At 45.9% G+C, this 21,634-nt stretch overlaps 1 protein-coding gene across 2 annotated transcripts in view; it reads left to right on the forward strand.

Moving 5' to 3' along the window:
* The window catches only part of NTN1 (netrin 1), a 513,761-nt gene extending 504,604 nt beyond the window's left edge, over positions 1 to 9,157 (forward strand). For both annotated transcript variants that reach the window (XM_078654679.1, XM_078654680.1), the window contains one exon: positions 2,854 to 9,157. In XM_078654679.1, the coding sequence (XP_078510805.1) occupies positions 2,854 to 3,182 (329 nt within the window). In that variant the 3' untranslated portion in view covers positions 3,183 to 9,157. The remainder of the gene's footprint in view (positions 1 to 2,853) is intronic.
* The last annotated feature ends 12,477 nt before the right edge of the window (positions 9,158 to 21,634 follow it).

Consider the following 21,634-nt stretch of genomic DNA (forward strand, 5'->3'; position numbering starts at 1 on the left):
GCTCCAGGACTTTGAAGTAGACAGGCCAGCCCCAGAGAGGTGGTGGTCCCTGGGGCCATTTATGGCCCCGTAGGGGGTTCGCATAGCTGTCCTCTCACTTTAAATGTTAATTTAGCCCCAGAGAGTTGGTGGTACAGGGGCCCTGGCGGGACGGCGCAGTCCCCTCATTCACTTTAATTTAGCCCCCCTGAGAGGTGGTGATCCCTGGGGTAGGGGCGGCCTGCAAAGCCCATCCCAATTTATTTTCTCAATGTGGCCACAGGATGGTGGTCGTCCCTGGGTCATTTATAAGCCATAGGAGGGAGGGGCTTGTGCACCACCCTCCTTTAAGTCCCACATGCTCCCTGGGACCTGGCCCGCCCGAGGGTCTAATAGTAAAGAAGCGGGGAGCCCGCACTTCTTTTATTTTTTTCAGCGGGAGCTACGGATCCTTCCAAAATCTTTTTTTATAAAAGTGACTAGGTGAATGAGTAACTGTATGGGTGAGTGAGTGGATGTGTGTGTAGACCTGTGGATGTGTGTGTAGACCTATGAATTAGTGTGTGGGCATGAACGTATTGGTATTGGTGGGTCTATGGTTTCGAGAATGGCAGTCTGAAATTTGGAGTGGGTGTAAAAAAAGGTTATATTGGGGTGTGAGTAGGTGCATCAGAGATCATGGTGATGATGTCATCAGTGATGCCACTGACCATGTCATGAGCAATGCAATATGTGACGTCATCAGCAGTGCCGTGCGGGGCGCGAGTTATAGTTAACTCAGCTAACTATAACGGCTGAATTTCTCTGATTTTGTATGAGTGAAATGACAAACTAACTATAACGTCCCTCTAACCTTTGTTTTTTGGGTGAATTTCTAAGGTTTTAAAAACGCGAATTCCTAACTATAATACCCCTGAAACTTTGGTTTAACAGTGAAAAAAAACAACAAAAATAAAATTATATATATATTATACACGCAGACGTGCAGACTGTAATATGCTACTTCTTACCATTGTTGAGTGTGTGGTGGGACCATGACTTAACGAGACGCCGAGCCTAGAATGAGTCATGATGCCCCTCTACTCCCCCAACTATTGTAATAAAAAGCATACTATACTTTGCAAATCAACATATATGGTTTACGTCATGGTGGTTATGTGCATGTCTTTTAACAAATGTAGTTAACCGAAACCAGAATGCAAGGGGTTAATTTCTGCAGCAAGGTCAAATCACTCTCAAGCGATACCATAACTAAATCAAGTATTGTTTCTATGTGTAAGATTACTTATTATATGCATCTATTAGGCAGTATAAAGTGTTCTTCTCACGTCACTTTTGCTGTACTGTGGTAATAAATTGGAAGCTGACCTCTGTACTATAGTAATATATGTGTATATGTGTGTTTATTAGTACAACGTCTCTAAAAAACATATTATATATTTATTCTCACTGCCATCACATAAATATTTACAGACTGGTTCCAACAGTCTATTCCTTATATAGATAGAGAATATACTGTCAACACACATGGGTGTGTAACACATTGGTTGTAGCCATGGCTAGGTCAGAGTTTCTATAGGAAGAGCATTTTTTTGTTTTGCCTGATCGCAGGTATTTGAAAGGTCATCAGTGATATCATCAATGATGTCATTCAACATGTCAGAGGAAACACAATACTATTACACCGCACACTGAGGCAGAGCACCACTCCTATTAGAGTTACTGAGAAAAGCCTTCAGAGGCTACCAAGCCTCCAACTAAGCTCACAGGGAGGCAGTCCACATCTTTCCCTACCTCGATGATTGGCTGATCAAGAGCAGCAGTAGGCTGCAGTGTCTCACACACAGAAGTAGCGGTCTTCTTTCTACGCTGGCTATGAACATATGCTTACAAGGTTAGGACCATTATATATATATATATATATATATATATATATATATATATATATATATATATATATATATATATATATATATATATATATATATATATATATATAGATATAGATATATATATATATATCTATATATATATATATATATATATATATATATATAAAATCACTGATCAAAAAACAAAGATTTAAGTGACATTATAGTCAGGACTTTTGATAATATAAAAACTAAAGTTTAAAAAACAAAACAACCTGTTCAAATGTATGGAAAAAAATTGTTTTGCCATTCCCCCCTCACCTCTCCCCCTTTTTCTCGACCCCCCCAGCCACACTTGATGGATCACCCCAACATTTTCTAGGAAGGGGAAGAGTTGGATATACTTTTAAATTAAGTTTTATTAAGATTTGACAAAGTGCTATAGCGATTAACAAAACAAAACATACTCTTCCTATGAAAACTCTGACCTAACTATAATCACAGCCTATGTCCTCAATTCTTTATAAGCCTGCTATACAAATATATATGAAATTGAAGGCCCAACGAGGCATACCTCTCTTTTGTGCTATTGCATAGATACAAAGGGCCTAGAACCCCAGATTTCCCTCAAGTATTTTACCATACTAATACCGAAACAGAAATCCATTAGCGCCAAGCATGCTACAGTAAAATTGTAGAATCTCAGAGCTCAGCCTACTTGTTCCTGGCTGGAGGGTAAATTGGATACGAAAAGAGAGCTTTACGCAGGCATGCAAATACAGGATATAGGAACTCGGCCAGAGCATTCTTATTCTTAAGTATGCCACCAGCTACAAAGAACCTATTATCACAATGTGGTTACCATTAATACATTCTGTGGTGCAAACATGGAGTATCCTAGTTTTCCTCCCAGGCATTCAAATAAAAAAGTATGTACTTTTTTGCATGAAAACAACCTAATCTTGTTCACTCACCCTCTTTGTTTCTCATTCAACTTTTCCAGCTGTGCAGATCCACATACTAAAAGCTGACAAAGCTGGAGAATGGTGGAAGTTTACTGTCAATATCATCTCCGTCTACAAGCAAGGCACAAACCGGATCCGGCGCGGTGACCAGATTCTGTGGATCCGATCCAAGGACATCGCTTGCAAGTGTCCCAAGGTGAAACCTATGAAGAAGTACTTGCTTTTGGGCAATGATGAGGACTCACCTGACCAGAACGGGATTGTTGCAGACAAGACCAGCCTGGTGATACAGTGGCGGGATACGTGGGCTCGGCGGCTGAGGAAATTCCAGCAGCGGGAAAAGAAAGGGAAGTGCAAGAAGGCCTAAAAGGAAGCCATTCAGAAAGAGAGCGCAAGAACCAGACTGTGCATGCTGCTTTGTGTAGAATCTGGAGCAGATAGGATTCGATTTAGGAACTTTGTGAAGGAAGATGGACCTCACTTTGCAGTTCGTTTGTTTCTGGGGGAGGGAGGGGTGGTGGGAGAGATGGGGTTGGGTGAGGGAGGGCACTTTTATGGGACTGCCAAGTTTGCACCTAATATTAGAAAAATCTCACACAAGCGTTATACATGGCGAGACGTATGATGGACTCTGGTGGAAAGACATGACAATGGACCCTCTGAAGCCAGCCATGTCCCCGGCTATTCTTCACCGGCTGGTTCTTTCATCAAGAGCTATCGACAGCTGTGAAAGAGATCCCCGAACTGTCAGGTGGTAGTGCTGTACGTCAAATGACTGCTAGGTGGGAAGCCTAGAGACAGAATAAGCTTAATCTGTACAAAAAAACGCTAATATGTTAAGTGTGGCAAATATAAACTAACCTTTTTTCCCCCGATTACCTGTTTTTTACTCCGTAATTCATAATATTGAACTTACTGGACTCCACTGACAGCATATTTAGGGCTGCATCTGATTTGTGTTTATCTGTTTCCTTGTGTCACATGCTCTCTGATACAATTACTGTACGGTAACGTAAAAGAGAACTACTTGGTCCCCTAACTTCATATCCATCCAATTTAAATGCCACCTTGTTCACCAACGACAGTCATCTGAAATCAGAAGGGTCCAGAGCATCTCTCAGCTTCCTTTGCTTTTATGTTGTTTTAGGATGTAACAAGTCCAAAACTGGGATTTGCAGTGTTTGTCTTAAGTCGCGATGAATGTTGCATGAGCTGGGAGATGGAAGGCTGGGTTCTGTTCATTTTTCTATTGGTCTCTTTGTTTATTCAAAAGCTCCATGTGATCCCATATTGTTCTTGGAGGCATAATTGGTTTTAAAATATTTCTTTGTGATAGAGGCACATGGATCTGCCTGAGACTTTCCCCCAGTGACCTTTAACCCCTTTCGTGCTCCCGTCGGCTGCTGCACACGACCGTTGGCCGTCGCAGCCCCGCCTACCCATTAGAACGCCCACAAGGCGTTAATGATGCCTGTGGCTTCATAGATAGTGCCATGAGTGAAGATACCTCCTTATCCTCCCTGTCAGGGGGGCTTGCATGATAGTACTGGTTGGGACTCTCATGCTGGGACATGAGTGATGTTACTGTTTCTTATTTCCTATTCAGGGCCATTCTTGACAGCATTGTCTTGTCCCTTTTGGATGGACTATGAGTTACAGCACTGCCTAGCAGTCGCCGTCGAGGGCCTCAATCGACTGCATATTGTCTTATACCCTGCGTGGTTAGCTCATGGACCATCATTTCCTAATGATCCCTGCTTGGGCCACCCCAAGGCCATGACTGATAATTCAGTTCTTGGGGCTCTTGTTTGTACCGTATGCGATGTCTCAGCCAGGTACTGCCTGCTTGGATTCAGAGCAACAACACTAGTGGAAGCCATGAGTGATAACACTGTCTGGAACACACTCCAGAGACTCTTGGCTTTGTACCATGAAGTGTATCTCCACCTGAACTTGGCTGCATGGAAGCAATGATCCTCCTTGGAACCGTATGTGACACCAGTGCTAGGGATGCTGTTTTTGGGATGCCATTCCAGGGACTATGATTGGCAACCCTGCCTTGGCTGTGAGACGTAGTCCTGCTTGGCACTTCGGGCCGGGGCCATCAATCACAAACATGCCTGGCACATCATAGGATTGGGAGCCCTACCTGGACATTATTGTCATTAGCCATTATAGCTCAACACCGACTGGGACGTCTTGCCCAGTTCTCTTACTGGGACTGATGACACTGTGCAGTACTTAGCCACCCACTTTTGAGGAAGGCCTTCAGCCACAACTAAATTGACCTCTGTCCCTACTGAAAAGTATCTTTATAATATATAGCGTTTTCAGCAGGACAGACATAATGCCTCAAAAACTCCGTGATGTGGTAGGATCTGCAATACCAGACTCCTTCTACAAGTGACAATTGATCCTTTCCATTGTCCTATTTTCTTAAAGTCACAATTCCCCACAAGTTTTGAATAGATACTGCTTTAAAGATTAGTCTTTTTACATCCTTCTGTGCATTGGATGCTTCTGATATTGAAAAAAATATTTGGGTAGAGACAGCCACAATATATCAGCACTCGCTGCTTAACACAAGAACCCATTTAGGATGTGTACAGATAAACTGGTTCTTGCAATGCTTTATTGTCCAGTTTTGTTTATCGTGTGCACTTTTCTTTTATTGGCAAACTCTGGAAAAGAACAATGAACGTGCTTGTGGTGTGCATGCCCTTCTTTTTCTCTGATGAAATCACATATTTGATGGTATAAAAAAATAAAAATAATTTCCCAGCCAGTCTGTCCTTTTTCATCTTCTGGCACCAGCAGGAATGCTGAAGTTGGACATCCCACTTGCACACATATGCAATGGGAAATAGGACATAAGGTCAGAGCCTTCATGACGTTTTGATTTCTTCAACGTGAGCAGACTAATCTCAGATCTCAAGCTGTGTCACAGTTGCCCATCTACAGGTGCCCTCCTCAGAGATAGACAGCGCCCCTCCTCAGAAATGAACTGTGCTATGGGGAAATTAGGAGACCTTCCAACAACCAAAACACTGCAGAGGTTTATGCCCCATCAATGACCTTCGAACTGTACAAATTCAACATTTTCCTGGAGGCTTTCAGTCTTTTAACTGAGAACATTGGCACTTTCTTGATTATTAATATGATGCCCCCAACAATAAGGGGTGGATTTCTCCAGGCAACATCACACCCTTATTCTGGTTACCCGAGATGGCTTCTCTTTGGATATCCTCTGTCGGGCAGCTAGCACACTCATAGGCACTGCGTCCAAATACGAGGAATATGGTTGGTTGCTGCTATTTTTGAGAGTAGATGGAAGTGCATGGTGGAAATACTGAAATACAACATCTGAACCTGGTTTGAACACTCATGATCCGCACAGCAAATCATTTCCGACAATTGCCCTGTAAGGAAATTTGGGAACACGTTATTTCTAATGACATTTTACAACGTTTGGCAACATGTGCACCTATTTACAGTATTTACAGAATGACATCAGCTGTCATAAATATGAGTCACGGTACATGGTTGTAAAAGAGGAGGTGGCTACATGGCAGGAGGAAGTCCAGATCAGGCTGTCGGATGTGCAGGTCATGATTTGGAATGTGCAGCTTTTAATTAACCTTTTTTTACATCGGTTTTGCTGAAACTTTAAAACCAAGCATTTCAAATAGCAAGAAACACCCTTTAAAATCCTGTGATTCTTGAAGGACTGGCATGAATGTGCTCTAGCTTTGTGAAAGAATGCCAGCAGATACTGAAGTAGAGGGGAACTCCCTTTTAGAAATGCAGGCTGCACCTCTGTTCATGTTTTCATCTTACTCAAAAGGCCACAAACAATATTAATGACCTGCTTGGCCCAGAGACAACATGTTAATGTTATGAATTTCCAAGGTACTTGAAAGGGCACGAAATCATCATTCTCTTAAGATGTAAACATATAAATACATTATTTTACAACAGGAGGTTGTAGAGACACCACCACATGGCATCGATACTTGGTATGATGTCAGGGAGCTGGATAAGTTAAGACACCAAAACCAGCCAGCCTGCTTTTTCTGACAGACCAGCCAGCCTGCTTTTTCTGACAGACCAGCCAGCCTGCTTTTTCTGACAGATGTGTCTTTCAGGGCTTCCAGGATGCAATTTGGTAACTTTATGCCACAACCAAAGTGGCTTCAGCTTACTTTTCAGAAACAGATTATTCATTTTGTTATCCAACGAACTATCAATATCATGAGTCAAATGCTGCAAGTTTTATGTTCCTCCTTACCCACTGTATTCTTATTCCATGCAAATGCTCTCCTTTCAGATGTTCTCACCTTACTCCATTGCAACCCAGTTGTTTTTCTAATCAACTTGTGCTTTCAGCTTCCTTAGATGCGGAGCTCCAGTCCTTAGTAGTGTTAGGTTGTAACGTTGCAGGAGTTCTAGGAAGACAGTGCATGTTGAGAAGACACCCTACCATCCATATCAGCAAAAAGGCTTCAAAAAGCTGAGCTGGCATGTTCTAGTGTGATGCTGGTGCGTATGCAATGTGTGGAGAGACTCGGACGCTCTTTCTTCTTTATGCTTCCCGTCGTCTGTACACTCCTATCAGTGCCCCCGTATTCCTTGGTAAACTTTTTTTTTTTACACAGGTTCCCGAAGACTAGGTTTTCTTTTCCCAATTAAACTTTCGGTCAGAGGTATAGGCTTTTGTTGTGTACAAAGCATTCCATTCAGAGTCCAGAATGACTCCTAGAAATCATATAGAAGTGTCAAGATCAATAGTCATGCAACACATGCCGATTGCCTTCTTCTCCAGTTCTTCAAAAATCGTGGTTGGTCAATGAAAAATAGAAATAATTGTGCCTCCAATTCAGAGGGTGATCAAGAGGCACTTTGTTTTTTTACAATTCCAAGTTGAAACTGTTGCATACCAACATTTATAATACTTTTCTTTCCTACAGTTAAAAATATGTGTCAAGTGAATGACTGCTTGAAGCGCTTTACGGAAGCAAGTTATAGTTGAATAGCCCGGTGCCCGTCGTGGAGCTTGAAACTCAGCCGTACTCATATTAATCAAGAATATACAACCCATCCTAACAGAAAGACTTTGAGATTTAACAAGATATTCATCATGGGTAAATGATAGATCCAGACTTTCACAGCATACAAGTCCATCTTTTAGATCATACCACATCGATGTGGGTCGCCCTTAACTGCAAACAGCTTATCCCTTGGCCACAACTTCAATTATGTTGCTTTTCAAAATACAGTCAATATAAATCATACCATGATGTTCTAAATTGTTACAGAAACCTGAGCTCTGCCTCAGACATTTGAAGGCTTACATATGTATAGCCAATCACAATTCATCCAGATGCATTAATTCTGTCTAAAATATCAGTGGCTTTAAGCACCAGTTGTGACCAAAATTTCAGTAGAGTTTCAGGCATTAGCAGTTTGTCCTAACAACTTCAACAGCATCTTACTTCCAGTCTTTCTGATAACTTCTTTAATGGCCTCCAATTTCCATAAGATCCCACTCAAAAAAGGCTTACTTGTAGTCAGGCTCAATGGCCTCACGTGGTCTCACTTCAGGCCAGCCTCGAAGGCCAAGGAGTGAGACTGAGAACCTAACGTTCGAAAAGATTCATGAAGTCATGTTCAGCATTAATGGTTACAGATTTTAATTGCGTAGAATTTTTGAAGCAGTTTCATCAATACTTGGCCTCATGGCTCCCTCATGACTAGCCTTACCCAACCTTATAGATATTATTCGTGTCCCAACAGAGACCAGCTGCCATACAGTGAAAAGAGAAAGATTTCTTCAATGGACTGGTGCCTCTGAAAGGCCAGTCTACCTCAGAGTCCCATTCCTTTAACCTGAATTTGTTTTCTGTGAAAAACATCACCTTCTGATCTCAATCCTTCAGCTGTATTCATTTGGCCAATCTAATCTTGGCTGGTACACTTAAGTAGACCTGGAGAGACAATGTTCACCTTTCAGGACTTCCCTCCAAATTGGTCTGCCAAAACCTGTGACTTAGGGTAATATACTGACCTCTAAACATGTAGTTTTGCCCAATGCATACTTTTGTTTTGTTATTGTTTTTTTTGCAACGTTTCTTTACAATGCATACTAATATATTATGGTTATTATAAATGAATATATTTAATGACATGTGAAAAGTTGTGGATTTTCTTATTTTTGTTTCGTTTTCCAGTTGAAGAGGCTGTATAATTAGAAGCGTGTAATTAAACCAGAAGGAATGTGTTAACTGTTGAGCACCAGGTAGACTTAAATTCACAGACCACTTGAATAAACTCTTGTAAACATTACATTGTTTTTTGACTCTTATTTACAAAATGTATGTTTAGGAGATAAATACATACAACCAACCTGTGTATCTATTAAGTTGCAGCAAAACAACGGGCTGGACTTCCATCAAAGGCTGAGTTGAAGGTTAGTCAGAAGGAAAGAAGATAGGTGAATGCAGGAGGTAGATCAGTGCTCAACACCATCCACTACAGCTCCTAATGATCTCCTTGAGCCCAGCCCTCCTGCATTCTATGTTCTACAACACAGATGAATCAGGGGAAGAGCATTAGCTCAGAATATAACATAACATAATGCGCCACCTTGTTTCCACAAACACAAAGCAGAAACTCATAAACAACAAATAGCAGCGGTCATTACACAGAAAGAAGAGAAGAACAGTGGAATAAAAAGAAAGACAACACAAAGATAAAGTAAAACGTGATGTTATGTTATGTTATGTTATTTTTATTTGTACCGCGCACAGCTGCCCCAGGAAAGGGGCGTCCTGGAGCTTTGAGAAGGTAAACACAACACAGCATTAAAAGCGGGCAGAAAGGAGAAGAGACACAACAGATGAGCTAAACAAATAAAAAGGTCTTGATAGCCCGTCTCAACTGAAGGAGCTCATCGATGGCCCGGATTTGTGGAGGGAGAGAATTCCACCAGCTCGCTGCCAGGACTCGAAAGGGGCGGCCACCAATTCTGCTCAACTTAAAACGCGGGACCACTGCTAAGTTCTGGCCTAGCGATCTAAGAGTGCGAGAGGGGACATAGGGGATCAGCAGTTTCTCCAAGATTTGTGGGGAAGTACCCTTGAGGATTTTAAATGCAAGGCAGAGAACCTTGAATCTAATCCTCTGCTGCACAGGGAGCCAGTGGAGAGAGCGCAGGGCATTGGACACCGAGCACCGCCTAGGCAGACCTGTCACCAGTCGGGCCGCAGCGTTTTGAATCCGCTGGAGCCGCAGAAATTCTGACTGGTTAACCCCCGCCAATAGGGAGCTGGCATAGTCCAGCCTGGACAGCACTGATGCTTGGACCACCAGCTGTCTTGTGGGTGCATCAAAGAATTTGAGGATGGGTCGAAGTCCTCTGATGATGCCATAGCAAGAAGCCGCCACCTTCTTGGTATGACAGATGAAACTCAGAGAAGGATCAAGCCACACCCCCAGGTTTTTTATCTCTGCCGCTGGGAGGGGAGTCACACCCAACTCCGAAGGCCACCATTTGTCACCCCACAAAGCCACCTGTTTACCAACCACCATAATCTCCGTCTTCTTGGTGTTTAACTGGAGACAGTTGGAATTCATCCAGTTAGCCACTTCCCGCAGACCATCACAGAACCTGGGAGCCTCCAGGTCTGAGTCCCCACTCAGTGTGACCGCCAGCTGCGTGTCATCTGCGTAAGAGACCATGGTCAGGCCCCACCGCTTGACGACCGCAGCAAACGGTCTCACATACAGATTGAAAAGGGTGGGACTCAGTGATGACCCCTGTGGGACTCCCTGGTCTAACGGGTAGGATGACGACTTACCGGGCGGGATCGCCACCTGGAATGACCTATCCGTAAGGAAGGATCGAAACCAGTGCAAGGCGGAGCCAGAAACGCCCACCTCCTCAAGACGCCGAATCAGAATCCAGTGCGAGACCGTGTCGAAGGCGGCACTGAGATCTAATAACAATAGTGCCGCCGTCCGACCGGAATCCAGTACGGAACGCAGATGCTCGACCATCGAGAGAAGGGCCGTCTCCGTGCTGTGACCCGCACGGAACCCGTTCTGGGTAGGGTCGAGAATGTTAAGCCTACCAAGATGGTCTGTAAGAGTGGCATTCACATGGGCCTCCGCTATTTTCGTGGCCCAAGGGAGAAGGGAGAAGGGAGATAGGGCGGTAGCTTTCAGGTTTAAGGGGGTCAAGGGTCGCCTTCTTCAGAATTGGCGTGACTACTGCCTGCTTCCATCTGACGGGAACCACTCCAGTAGAGAGGGACAGGTTGATCAAGGACAGCACCGGGGTACGGCAAACCGGCGCCAGGGTCTTGAGTTGGGCCGGTTTCAGTGGGTCTGCCGGAGATCCAGACTTGATTTTGGCGCTGAGAGAGTCAAACACCTCCAGAGATAAGGGGGGTAAGATAGAAAGACATTCCCCCTCACCTAAGGTGCGACCAACCTGCTCTAACATCAGGGAACCCGTTGGAAAAGTGCGATAGATGGCTTGCACTTTTTCATGGAAGAAAGAGGCCAAACCCTCACAATGTGAGTCCAAGCATATTTCCACTGCAGTTGCTCTCTTCGCCATCAGGTCCTTTAATACTTTGAAAATAAGTTTCAATGGATTGGCAGAATTCTGAAACTGTTGAGCATAAAAGGAAGCGCGAATATATAATATTAGATGTAAAAACGTCTTGCACACTCTCAAAACCAAATGAGGCGCAAACATGAGAGAACAAGGGAGAAGGCACTGCTTGTAGTCCAGCACAAAACCTTCAAACATTTTCGGCTTCCCACGGCCACACTTGACGTGCCACACGCTGTTTATCACCCAACTCTCATTTCAACCCTGGCCGCAAGTTCCCAGTTCCACCACAGGCCCCTGTAAACCTTTACAGCACTGGAACACTTGACCTCGTCCTCTTCGAAAAGGACCAAACTCTGCTAGCTCTTTTCGTACCTCAGACTTTGATAGCCTAATCCTATCCAAGTTCCTCTTTTCGAGCCTACAAAACTTCGACTTCTTGACACAGTCATATTTTCTTTTGACTGCTCTCAATTCTAGCCCTCATAGTCTAAGAAATCTCTTTTGACAAGGGACCACCAGGCTCATGCACATTTTCTAACTCCTTCTTCAACCAAACCGCACACAGCAAATTCTGTGGAAACATATCTCTAAAAGCCTCAAAAAGCGTCCAAACAGTAACACTATAAGGAGTATTAAGGTATGCACACAGAATAGCAAGAACAGCATTTCTACATTTGCTTCAGAAAGCACAGCCCTTCTAAAAGATTCCCCACGAAATCTATTCATTCTTTAGTAACCCCATTCCCTTAAGGATTGTACACGCTGCACTTATCTTTCTTGAAAACAGCTCCATTGAAAAATTCCCTCATCTCTACAGAAATTAAATGTGTACCCCGTTGTCGGATACCAGCTCTTTAGCAAATATGTCAGTCAGTCAAAAACAATAACAGTCTTGATATCTCACACACGCACAAATCTAATTTCAGCCCACATGGACATGCAACCCAACAAAACAATTGCAAACCTTTGATTAGCGGGTAGACCATTAAAAAGAATCACAAAATCAAAGCAGAGTTTCTCCCATACCCTCTCAGGAGATCCCACGACTTTCACAGGCGGTGTTCTGCACTTAAGGGCTTTGCCATTCTAGTAACAAGTGACAACCTTTAACAAAGATCTCCACATCCCTATTCATAGCAGACAAAAAAAACTGTTTTCTAATTCAGTTTCTGGTCAATGTTACGCCCAAATGGCTTTCATGACTAATATTTAATAGTTTACTTCTGCAACAGAACAGTGGAACCAACTTATCATCCTGGAAAATCGATTCCTCCTCTAGAGAAAACTCTAATCGCACCTTATTGTATGCTTGTAACTCCACCAGCAAATTTCACTCTCTGGGCCAATATCTCAGCATACTCCTTAATATTAATCAAGACTCAATCTTCAAGTATTTCCTTTCTCTACTTCGCTTCAGCAATACACATGCGCGTTTGGCAGTTTACGCTCATCTCCAAATATTCAACATCCTATTGTTAATTAACCTTAACATCTCCCTACTCCTCAACTCCAGGTAGACAATCAGCCTTCTTTTACTTATTGCCTGAGCTTTGCTCAACCTAAAAGTGGTGCTCCACCAATTAGGAACTTAGCCTTATAAATCAAGCAATGACGGCTCAAATTGGCAATTCTCCCCTTCAGACGTGGCACCAGTAGTTTGTGTTTGGAGCAGATGAGAAATTTAGCCCCCCAAACATAAGGATCACATTACCACCTCGTTAGTCTTCCTCGCCACATGACTTACAAAGTGAGCTTCAGCTCCACACCAGAACCCTCCAAAGCAAAAAAGAGTCAGCCTCCCATCCCTTCCCAAGATGGCTGACCTATGACAACCAAGACCTCTAAAAGAGGCGGGCCGGCCCAACCCATAAGCCTGTTTTTTTTTAGTTCTGCGCGTCATTCTCTCCAGATGCGTCTTCAGGTAAGTGGTTCCTGCTGTAGCAGGAGCACGGGTCCTTGGCTGGTGGTCCTGCGCTAGCGGACTCTTGGGCTTTTGGGCCTCCCCCCTTCCTTCCCCCGGGTCTTCTTTGGGCCCGGTTAGGCTCTGCTTTAGCGGGCCAGGGGTCTGTGGGGGGCGGGCGGGGTCTGGGGCTCTGCTGTTTATGCACCCTTCTGACCCTCGCCTCACACTATCCGTCCGTGTCTCGCTTTGCTGACGGTAGTGATGGGGAATTCCCGGGACTAATTGGGATGTTTTTTAGGTGTTGCGGTGTGCTTCTACTGCGGTCCCTGCACTGGCCTCTGGTACGTGCGGTGTGATGCCGTTTTTGTCGGGCCCCCTGCACTGTTGCGGGGGTGGTCTGCATCGGGCGGCCTGTTTCTGCGGCCTCGTCCCCATGTGCACTCCGGCCTTTGTACGGCCACCGTTTTCGGCCCAGTGGGGCTGGCACCTAATGGTTACGGCTTAGTTTATTCCCTGGACTTTGATGGCACGGTCTGCTCAGTCGCGAGTGTCGGCACTATTCTTTTTCTTTATTTGAGGCTCTCCCCCAGCGGCTCTGCTCCCCTGGTGCTGGCGCACTCCCCCGGCTGGGTCCCGCTTTCACGGGCTTACCTTCGGCCGTCCTCGGCGCTGCCTGGGATTTCCGCGCGGCGGGAGTTGGCTGCCCCCGGTCTTTCCTGTGTGTGTTTGTGACGGGGTCTGGGGCGCGGCCGGGTGCCGCTTATTTTCACATTCCCAGCCTCTGTGCGGGTCCGAGCTGTTTTTTGCTGTGAGTCTCCATGTTTGGGCGGGGCCGGGCGCCTCCGGCTTCACTTCGGTGGTTCGACGGAGTCAGCTTATATATGGATACAGCCGTTCCCAGGGTTCGACGTTGGTTAGGTCTGTTGTTTTTGTTAGTTTGCATATAGTCTATTTAGCCCATGAAGCTATTGCTCTTCGTTGGTCTGATGCCTTTGGCAAGGGCTCACGCAGCATGAGGGTTCGTATCTGGCCTCGACTGTCGAGTTTTCATGTGGTGATTTCCCAACAGTGCTGTTTTTTTAATTGGACGGCCCTGGGGTACCCGCCTGTTTGATTACTGATCCCGGTTTCCCTCCCTGTTTTCGCGGGTTGTCTGAGGGGGCGGGGGGGTGCGTCTTTTGGACTGGTTCCTCTGCGCTCCTCTTCCAGTTCGGGTTTCCCTCTCCTTTAGTTCTATCCTGGTGCCCCGAGCGCATGTTCTGGCACGTATTGCCCATGTATTCTGCGGCGGGGCTTAGTGGGCTATTGTATCCACTGTGGGTTCCTGTAGTTCGGCCTCTTGGTCGCGGGTTCACGTTCCGGTGTGTCCACTCAGTCTTTTCATCCTTCGGGGGTTGATGGACTGTGTTCCTTTTTGTTGGGTGTTCAGTGGACGGTGTTCCGGTTTGTCAGTATCCAGGATACTATAGCTCAATGGTGAGTCTGGTGTCACAGGCTCTCTGTCGACGAGGGTTCAAGTCCTGTCGAAGTGTCCTGTATGATACATTTTCGTGCTTCCTTTCATTGGATGTGCGTGTTTGCAGGTCGGTCACTCTGTTTTATTCAGTGCCTGGTGACCCTTGGGTAATATGTGTGCTTTACAAATGCACACGTTATGTTAATCCCTACGGGGAACTGTTTGGCTTCTGCGTTTGGGGCCGTTATGACCCGGGGCGGTATGTGGCAGGTTGCGGTCTTGGAATCTTGTTCTCTGGGTAGTGTACTCTTTTGTTTTGCTTTGCCCGCACAGGGGCACCCTGAACATTCCTCCCACGGTGGTTTCTGTGTCCTTTTCCGTCTGCTACTTCTACGGGATATGTTTCTATTCCTGCCAATTCTTTCTGAGTGTCCTGAGGTGATAAATGTTTGTAATGTGCATTTGTTTAATTTTCTCAGGTTTGTTCGATTCCTGCCGTCCTGTGGGTGTCTTGACACTTGTCAGTTTTTCGGGCCTTTTCTGTTGATATGTGTTCCTTTGCATTGGGTGACTGTTACGTCTGTTATTCAACGCTTTGGGTCCCTTGGGGGATGCGTTCGCTTGCAGATTCTCAGGTTGTGGTTCCCTCCTTGCCAGGGCGGGTGGGTATTTTCGCCCGTGGGGACCCAGTGGGGTATGGTGTGGGAATGGCCCCCGGATCTGGTTGTTCCTTTCCCCTCTGCTTGTGGCAATATTCCTTGTGTTTGCTGTGCTTGTCCCTGGTTTTTTCTTCCCTTTTGGGCTTTGGGCCTTCCGTCCTGTGGGATGCTCTCCGTTGTGGTGCTGCGTCTGGACTAGTTGGGCGTCCTCCTGGGGTTCCGGGTGGGCCCTTGGGTGCTGCGCATCTGATGTGGTCGTGCTGCTTTTGGCGTTGTACGTCCTTCTCTGGGGCCTGCGGCCATTCCACCCTGTGGGCCCCTGCCACGTGGGTGGTCTCAGTGGGCTGATGCTTACACTGCTGGGGCGTGTGGTTCAGCCGCTTGTTGGCAGGTTCAGATCCTGGTGGGTCTCCTCAGCCTTTTCATCCATCTGAGGTTGATACTGTGTGTGCCAGTGAGTATTCAGCGCTGGGAGTACCCGATGGGGTTGGCGTGTGCTTTATCGATAAACTTGTTATGCCTTATTCCGTGAAAACCTTATAGTGGTGGTGGCCGGAATTCGTTGTCCGTCCTTCACTGGGACCTACGGCTTTTTCGCCCTGATGGTCCCTGTTTGCGTCTGGCTTCTTGAGTTGGACATGGTCGGGCCTGGTTGTGTGCTTGCCCGGTCTGTCCGTTGGTGTTCCTCCCCGTCCGACTGGTCTCTGTCCTTTGGGCCTGCCTGGCAATCCCAGCTTTGCCGGTGCTGGCGGTGGTATTGGTGTATTTTTCTTCTGGCCGGCTGCTGCGGCTTTTCTTTTGTGGTGCGACGCCTTGCCGTTTGTCCTTGTACCTCCATGGAGCTTGGCTCAGTCGTTCGTATTGTGCCTCTGGGGGCACGGGCTGGGTTCGGCCTTTTCGGTCCTTGGTATTCCTGGGCCCCATGGCCGTTCTTCCCATGTTTGCCTCTGTTCTCATCTGCTCTGGTTGATTGGCCGGGTCTGGCCTGATTTACACCTTGTGGCCTGGGTCTTCCTGGTGCTTTGGAATGTCTCTCCGGTGGGGTCCTTGTCTTGTGCTTCAGACGTTCCTTCTTGGCCCTGTGGCCTTCCCGGTTGCTGGGGTCCTTCCCAGCCTTTGGGGCGGGCGTTTGGCCTCGATCGGCGTTGCTCGGTTGTTTGGTTTTTTCTGTCACCCGTTCCTTGGCAACGGCCCTGTGGGGGGCTTCCTGTTGCCCTCCTGGGCTGTTTTCTCCCCTGTTTTCCCCAGAGTGTTTGCGGGGTTCGCCCATGTTGGCTTGGCACTGTTGTAGTGTCCTTCCACCGCTGAGCTGTGGCTCATTGGTGTGTCTGGTGCCTCTGGTGGCTCCGGCTTTCACTGGCCGAGGCCTGCCTGTTTTTTGAGGTGTCCCGGTGTGGTGCTTATTTGTGACGCCCGTACCGCCCTGTCGGCTCATGCTTTGCCTCTGTGGGCGCCGGTTTTGGGTTCTGCCCTGTCTTCCTCTTGTGGGTGCCCGGGGGTGCTGGCCGCCCAGTTTTGTTTCTTCTCCCTGGGTCCGTGGGAGGTCTCTCCCTGCGCTTTGCGGTTTGCCCCTGTGTGGGGCTTCCTTCGGTGCGTTTTCCCTTCCTTCTGGTGTCTTGGCCTTGAGCCTGGTCCCTTCCGCCCTTCTGTGGGTAGGCAGTCCTGGGTTCCCTTGGCGGTTCTCTTCGTTTTCCTTCCGGCACTTCCCGGGTCTGTTGGCCCTGTGCCTGCCTGGTTTTTTGTGATGGGTGTCACTTCCTTTCCGGGTGGGTCACCCTTGCGGTGTTGATGTACTCTTGCTTTTGGCTGCCTGTGGAGGGTTTTTTTGACCGGCTTTCGTCTTCTCTCCCTGGGGTCTGTTGGCTCTGTGCGGTCTGGTTCCGTGCCTTCTCTGTCCTCCTTCGGCCTTTGGGTTTTTCGGCCTTCCCGGTGTTTTTCTGTCACGGGCTGGTTTTCCTGCTCATGGTTGGCTCTCTTTTGGGTGGTCCTTCCACTCGTCGGTTTTGTGGGTTTGCCCTTTTTTCCTGGGCGTCCCCTTCTGGCCCGTTGATTTCTTGTGAGGTTCCATGAAGCCGCTTGGCTTTGGTATGTGCTCACTTTGTAAGTCATGTGGCAAGGAAGACTAACGAGGTGGTAATGCCCCGATTACTTACCGGTAATCTTCATTACACCGAGTTAGTCTTCCTCGCCACATGAGTCCCCATCCCTCCCTCCCTGTCTGGCTATCGGCTTCATGTTTCTGCTTGGTAGTTTCAGGCTGATGGGTTGGGCCGGCCCGCCTCTTATAGAGGTCTTGGTTGTCATAGGTCGGCCATATTGGGAAGGGATGGGAGGCTGACTCTTTTTTGCTTTGGAGGGTTCTGGTGTGGAGCTGAAGCTTACTTTGTAAGTCATGTGGCGAGGAAGACTAACTCGGTGTAATGAAGATTACCGGTAAATAATCGGGGCATTTTTCTACTTTGCTGGAATTCAGCTAAAGGTAGATTAGAGGTTTATTTAGTTAATTCCAGAGGAAAGAAGACGGCTAAATGTAGGAGATACAGTAGACCCAACTACCAACCACCAAAGCTTCAAACAATCGCCACAAGCCCATTCCTCCCCACATTCTATGTTCTAGAAAACACACACCAGGAGAAGAGCATTAGAGCAGAACATAAAGTAGAACATATTCATATCCTATTATTGTGTCTTTGCAAGGGTCTTTATAAGTCTCAATGTCAAAAAGAACATCAATGCTGGGGCATCCCTTTATCAATCATGAGCTCTTAATCAGTAGGTTGCTTACTCTCACTTTAAGATCGACGGTATTCAACTCCCCATGGATACCTTAATGGAACTGGCTTACAAAGCTAGGACTTAAAAACACATAGCATATGCTTCCCATTTGGGCTCCGCACCTGCCCTAATTCAATTCTGTTGGCGCAGAAAGCAATGGTAGTTCACTTGCCTGCCTTTTAGCCATTCCTCAGTTTGCTGCTGTTTAACCAAGTTGACGCTTTGCTCAATGGCTTGGCCTTGAGCTTGCATGGTTCACATGGACATCTATTTAGAGAACATTATCATAGAGGCTTGATCCCACCAATTTAGGGTTTGTAATCACCTTCAAGAAATCACCCATTGTTCCCTCTCAGGAATTTCGGTTCTTAGACTGCACCCCCCTCATCCCCACCCCCAAACCGGATAGGATCCACAATGCTGCCCTGTGATCCCTCAAAACTGCTTTAATTTCTGTCAGACAACTAATTCTTTTTATGGGTCCTCTTCCGCATTCATTATTGGTTGGAAGTCGATTTCTCAAGAGTGATTCTTTAATCAATACTTCGTAATTCATTGCTAGCAGCTACACCACCACGAGTCTTGACCTGGGATGAGCCAGTTACACCAAACTGCGTGGAGGTCCTGGCTTCAAAGTTCTCACATATATTGTGAAAGATTGACATTACTGTCTGGAGAGGTAAATCCCATTCCAGGAAGAACATATTCCCCTATCTCAAGAACCCTGTTGCAGAATGGCACTCTTTAAAGAAAACAACAACTGGTTGCCTTTCAGGCCTTTGCCATACATTGGCCCCCATCAGAGTAGACCTAATGAGCATCAAGTTTCCATCTTCTAAAGTAGGTGCACCAACCAAGATGCAAACTACGAAGGAATCCTTACTTCTGAACTGGACAGGTCTCCAACCTTATGTTTTGGCCCCTCATCCCAATTCCATCATATAGCATTCCAGGTGATAATTCAACAATGCCCAAAAGGAGAAATTGATTACAAAAGAAATCACATAATTTGCTTTACTGAAATCACAACACACAGTAACAACAGTAAAAAGTGAGAAAATCATGTTTAAATACATCTAAGCGTCTCTGTAGATGGAACTCTAAATAGGTATTTCTTAAAGATGAAATTGCAGTATTGAATGTTGCAGATATCCCTTCCAGTGTTTGTTTTCTTTTTTAGTTGGATCAATTCTTCTTATGAGTTATTTTATCTGGTGTTCTCTAACCACCTAGGTTCTGGCTTGCCAGCTAAGCTCTAGGCTCCAGCTGGATGGGAGGGCATAGACACCCTGAGCACCCATGGTTCAATCTCAAGGGAGTAATCTTCCTTGTGTATGTATGGGAAAATAAGCTGTTTAGTGGTAGCTTGTTGGATCAATTTCAAGCTGTCCCCCGTTGCTTGAATGATGCTTACTTGCAATACTGAGATTCTCTACTAGAGGGCTAGCATGCTGGACCCGACCTCCCCACCCCCTTGCATCTAAGGTCGGCATCATCCGACTGTATAAGGAGTTGTTGCAATATATGGCTTTGGGACCAAGCCAGTGTCCACTGTTTGCACAAGAAGGGTGCATTAAAAAAGGCCCCTTTTCCCGATCTGCTAAATGGCAAGGGTTTCAAATTAAGCTCCTTATTGGTTGGTAGTTGAAACCGTATCTGGCAACAAAAGACTAAGTACAAGACTACAACCTGTATTTTGAATAGCTACACCCGGTCTTGAGGCGTACTTCCTGATGATTTGACTGTACGCAGTAAATTTCCTGGGCAGGTCCAAGTTTCAAGAAGTTCTACCTTCTTGCCTGGAGTACTGTCAGTAGACCAGAAGCACCCTCAGCTTAAGCAGATCAATGTCATACAACAAGACAGAGGTGCCCAAAGGTACCACGACTAGCCATGAAATTCTGGAGACATTAATAAGCTGATATGTCCCGCCTTTCTCTCGTGGCATCTGTACTGCAACACAATCCTTCTGTATGGCATGTGGCTGGAGCATGTCACACTAACATCTGTGCTGCATGATTGTCTGTAGATATCAAAGTCTCTACTCAGCAGATAAAGTCAACTAAAGCCACTTGCTTTCCAGATACCAGCCAGTTTTGTACTCCAGCAGATCAAAAGCATGACCTTTCTAACTGTCAAGAAAAAATATTTTGGTACAGAAAAGCTGCTTTTTAGGTCGAGCCTGATCAGCACATGTGATGCGAGCCATGCTGTAGTGGAGTATGTACTTGAAGCACCGCCCATATTTGTCAGTGGCTTGTGTCATTGACCTTTGTAAATGCTGTATTCTGATTCGTTATTCAGAGTGTTAGTACCGCCTTGTCTTCATTTGTAACCTTCCATGAGGACTGGCCCTTTTACTTTGGTTGTTACATGGTACGTCTTCTTTAGTCTGGAAGCACTATTTTCTTTAATGAGTTTCTCTTGCCGCAGGAGGATCTCTCATGCGCAGTTGGTCCACCGGCTTGTTTATTTAACTTGTATCAAACAGGGAGCTCTTCAGGGGCCATGGGAGACAGAAGGTGGCAAATCAGCGATGCAATTACTTTCTGAACAAACATCTATGTTAAACATGAATATGCTTTAGGTCCACTCCTCCGCTCACTTGCTAAAAACCATGACTTCAACAAAGGTCTCTTACCTTCTTTTCTCAATTTGTTCCTCTGTGAAATGGATCCAAAAAAGAAAGAAAGTCTTTGGCAGCAAATGTCTGTTTGGAAACACTCTCTCACAACCGCAAGCATGAACCTGACCGGAAGGTATTGGAGCGCTTTACTGAGCAGTTCTCTAGTTCCAAAGTGGCAGCTCGCTGCACTTTGCTCCTCTTCTCAGATAACATGTAAAGGGTTTACTTTCACCCCCATCTTAACATTGCTCTTGCTCATTTGATTTTCTCCCCATACCCACCACATTGCTCCATATACCCTCCATGCCCCTTCCCCCACCGCGCCATAATTTTTGCTTCCCCACACCTGCACCCTCAGTTTTGCTTCTTCACACCCTCCCCGTCAGTGTTCCTTCTGCTACCTTCTGTTTGCAACCCCCCCCTCCCACACCTTTAAACAAACATTTGGAATGCAATAGGCAAAATGGTACTAGTGTCTAGTGTGTTAACTCATCAAATCAATCTGGTTTTCATTCATCGCACCATTTGTTCCTGATCCTTATTAATGGTTTCCCATCTGAACCTCCACCAGTTATGGTAAAATGACAACCTGAATGAAGTCCAGGAAATGTGTAACTCTTGGACGTTTCAATGTTGTCTTCAATTTATGATTCACTGGAAAGACTATCCTGCATGTCAATGTTCTTGGGAAAATGCTGCTTCAGTTCATGCTCCTTTATTAATTAATTGGTGGTTTGAACAGAATCTTAAAAAGCCTGTTCGGCATTCCATTGTTGTGAT

Source organism: Lissotriton helveticus, chromosome 7, assembly GCF_964261635.1.
Source record: "Lissotriton helveticus chromosome 7, aLisHel1.1, whole genome shotgun sequence".
Lineage (NCBI taxonomy): Eukaryota > Metazoa > Chordata > Amphibia > Caudata > Salamandridae > Lissotriton > Lissotriton helveticus.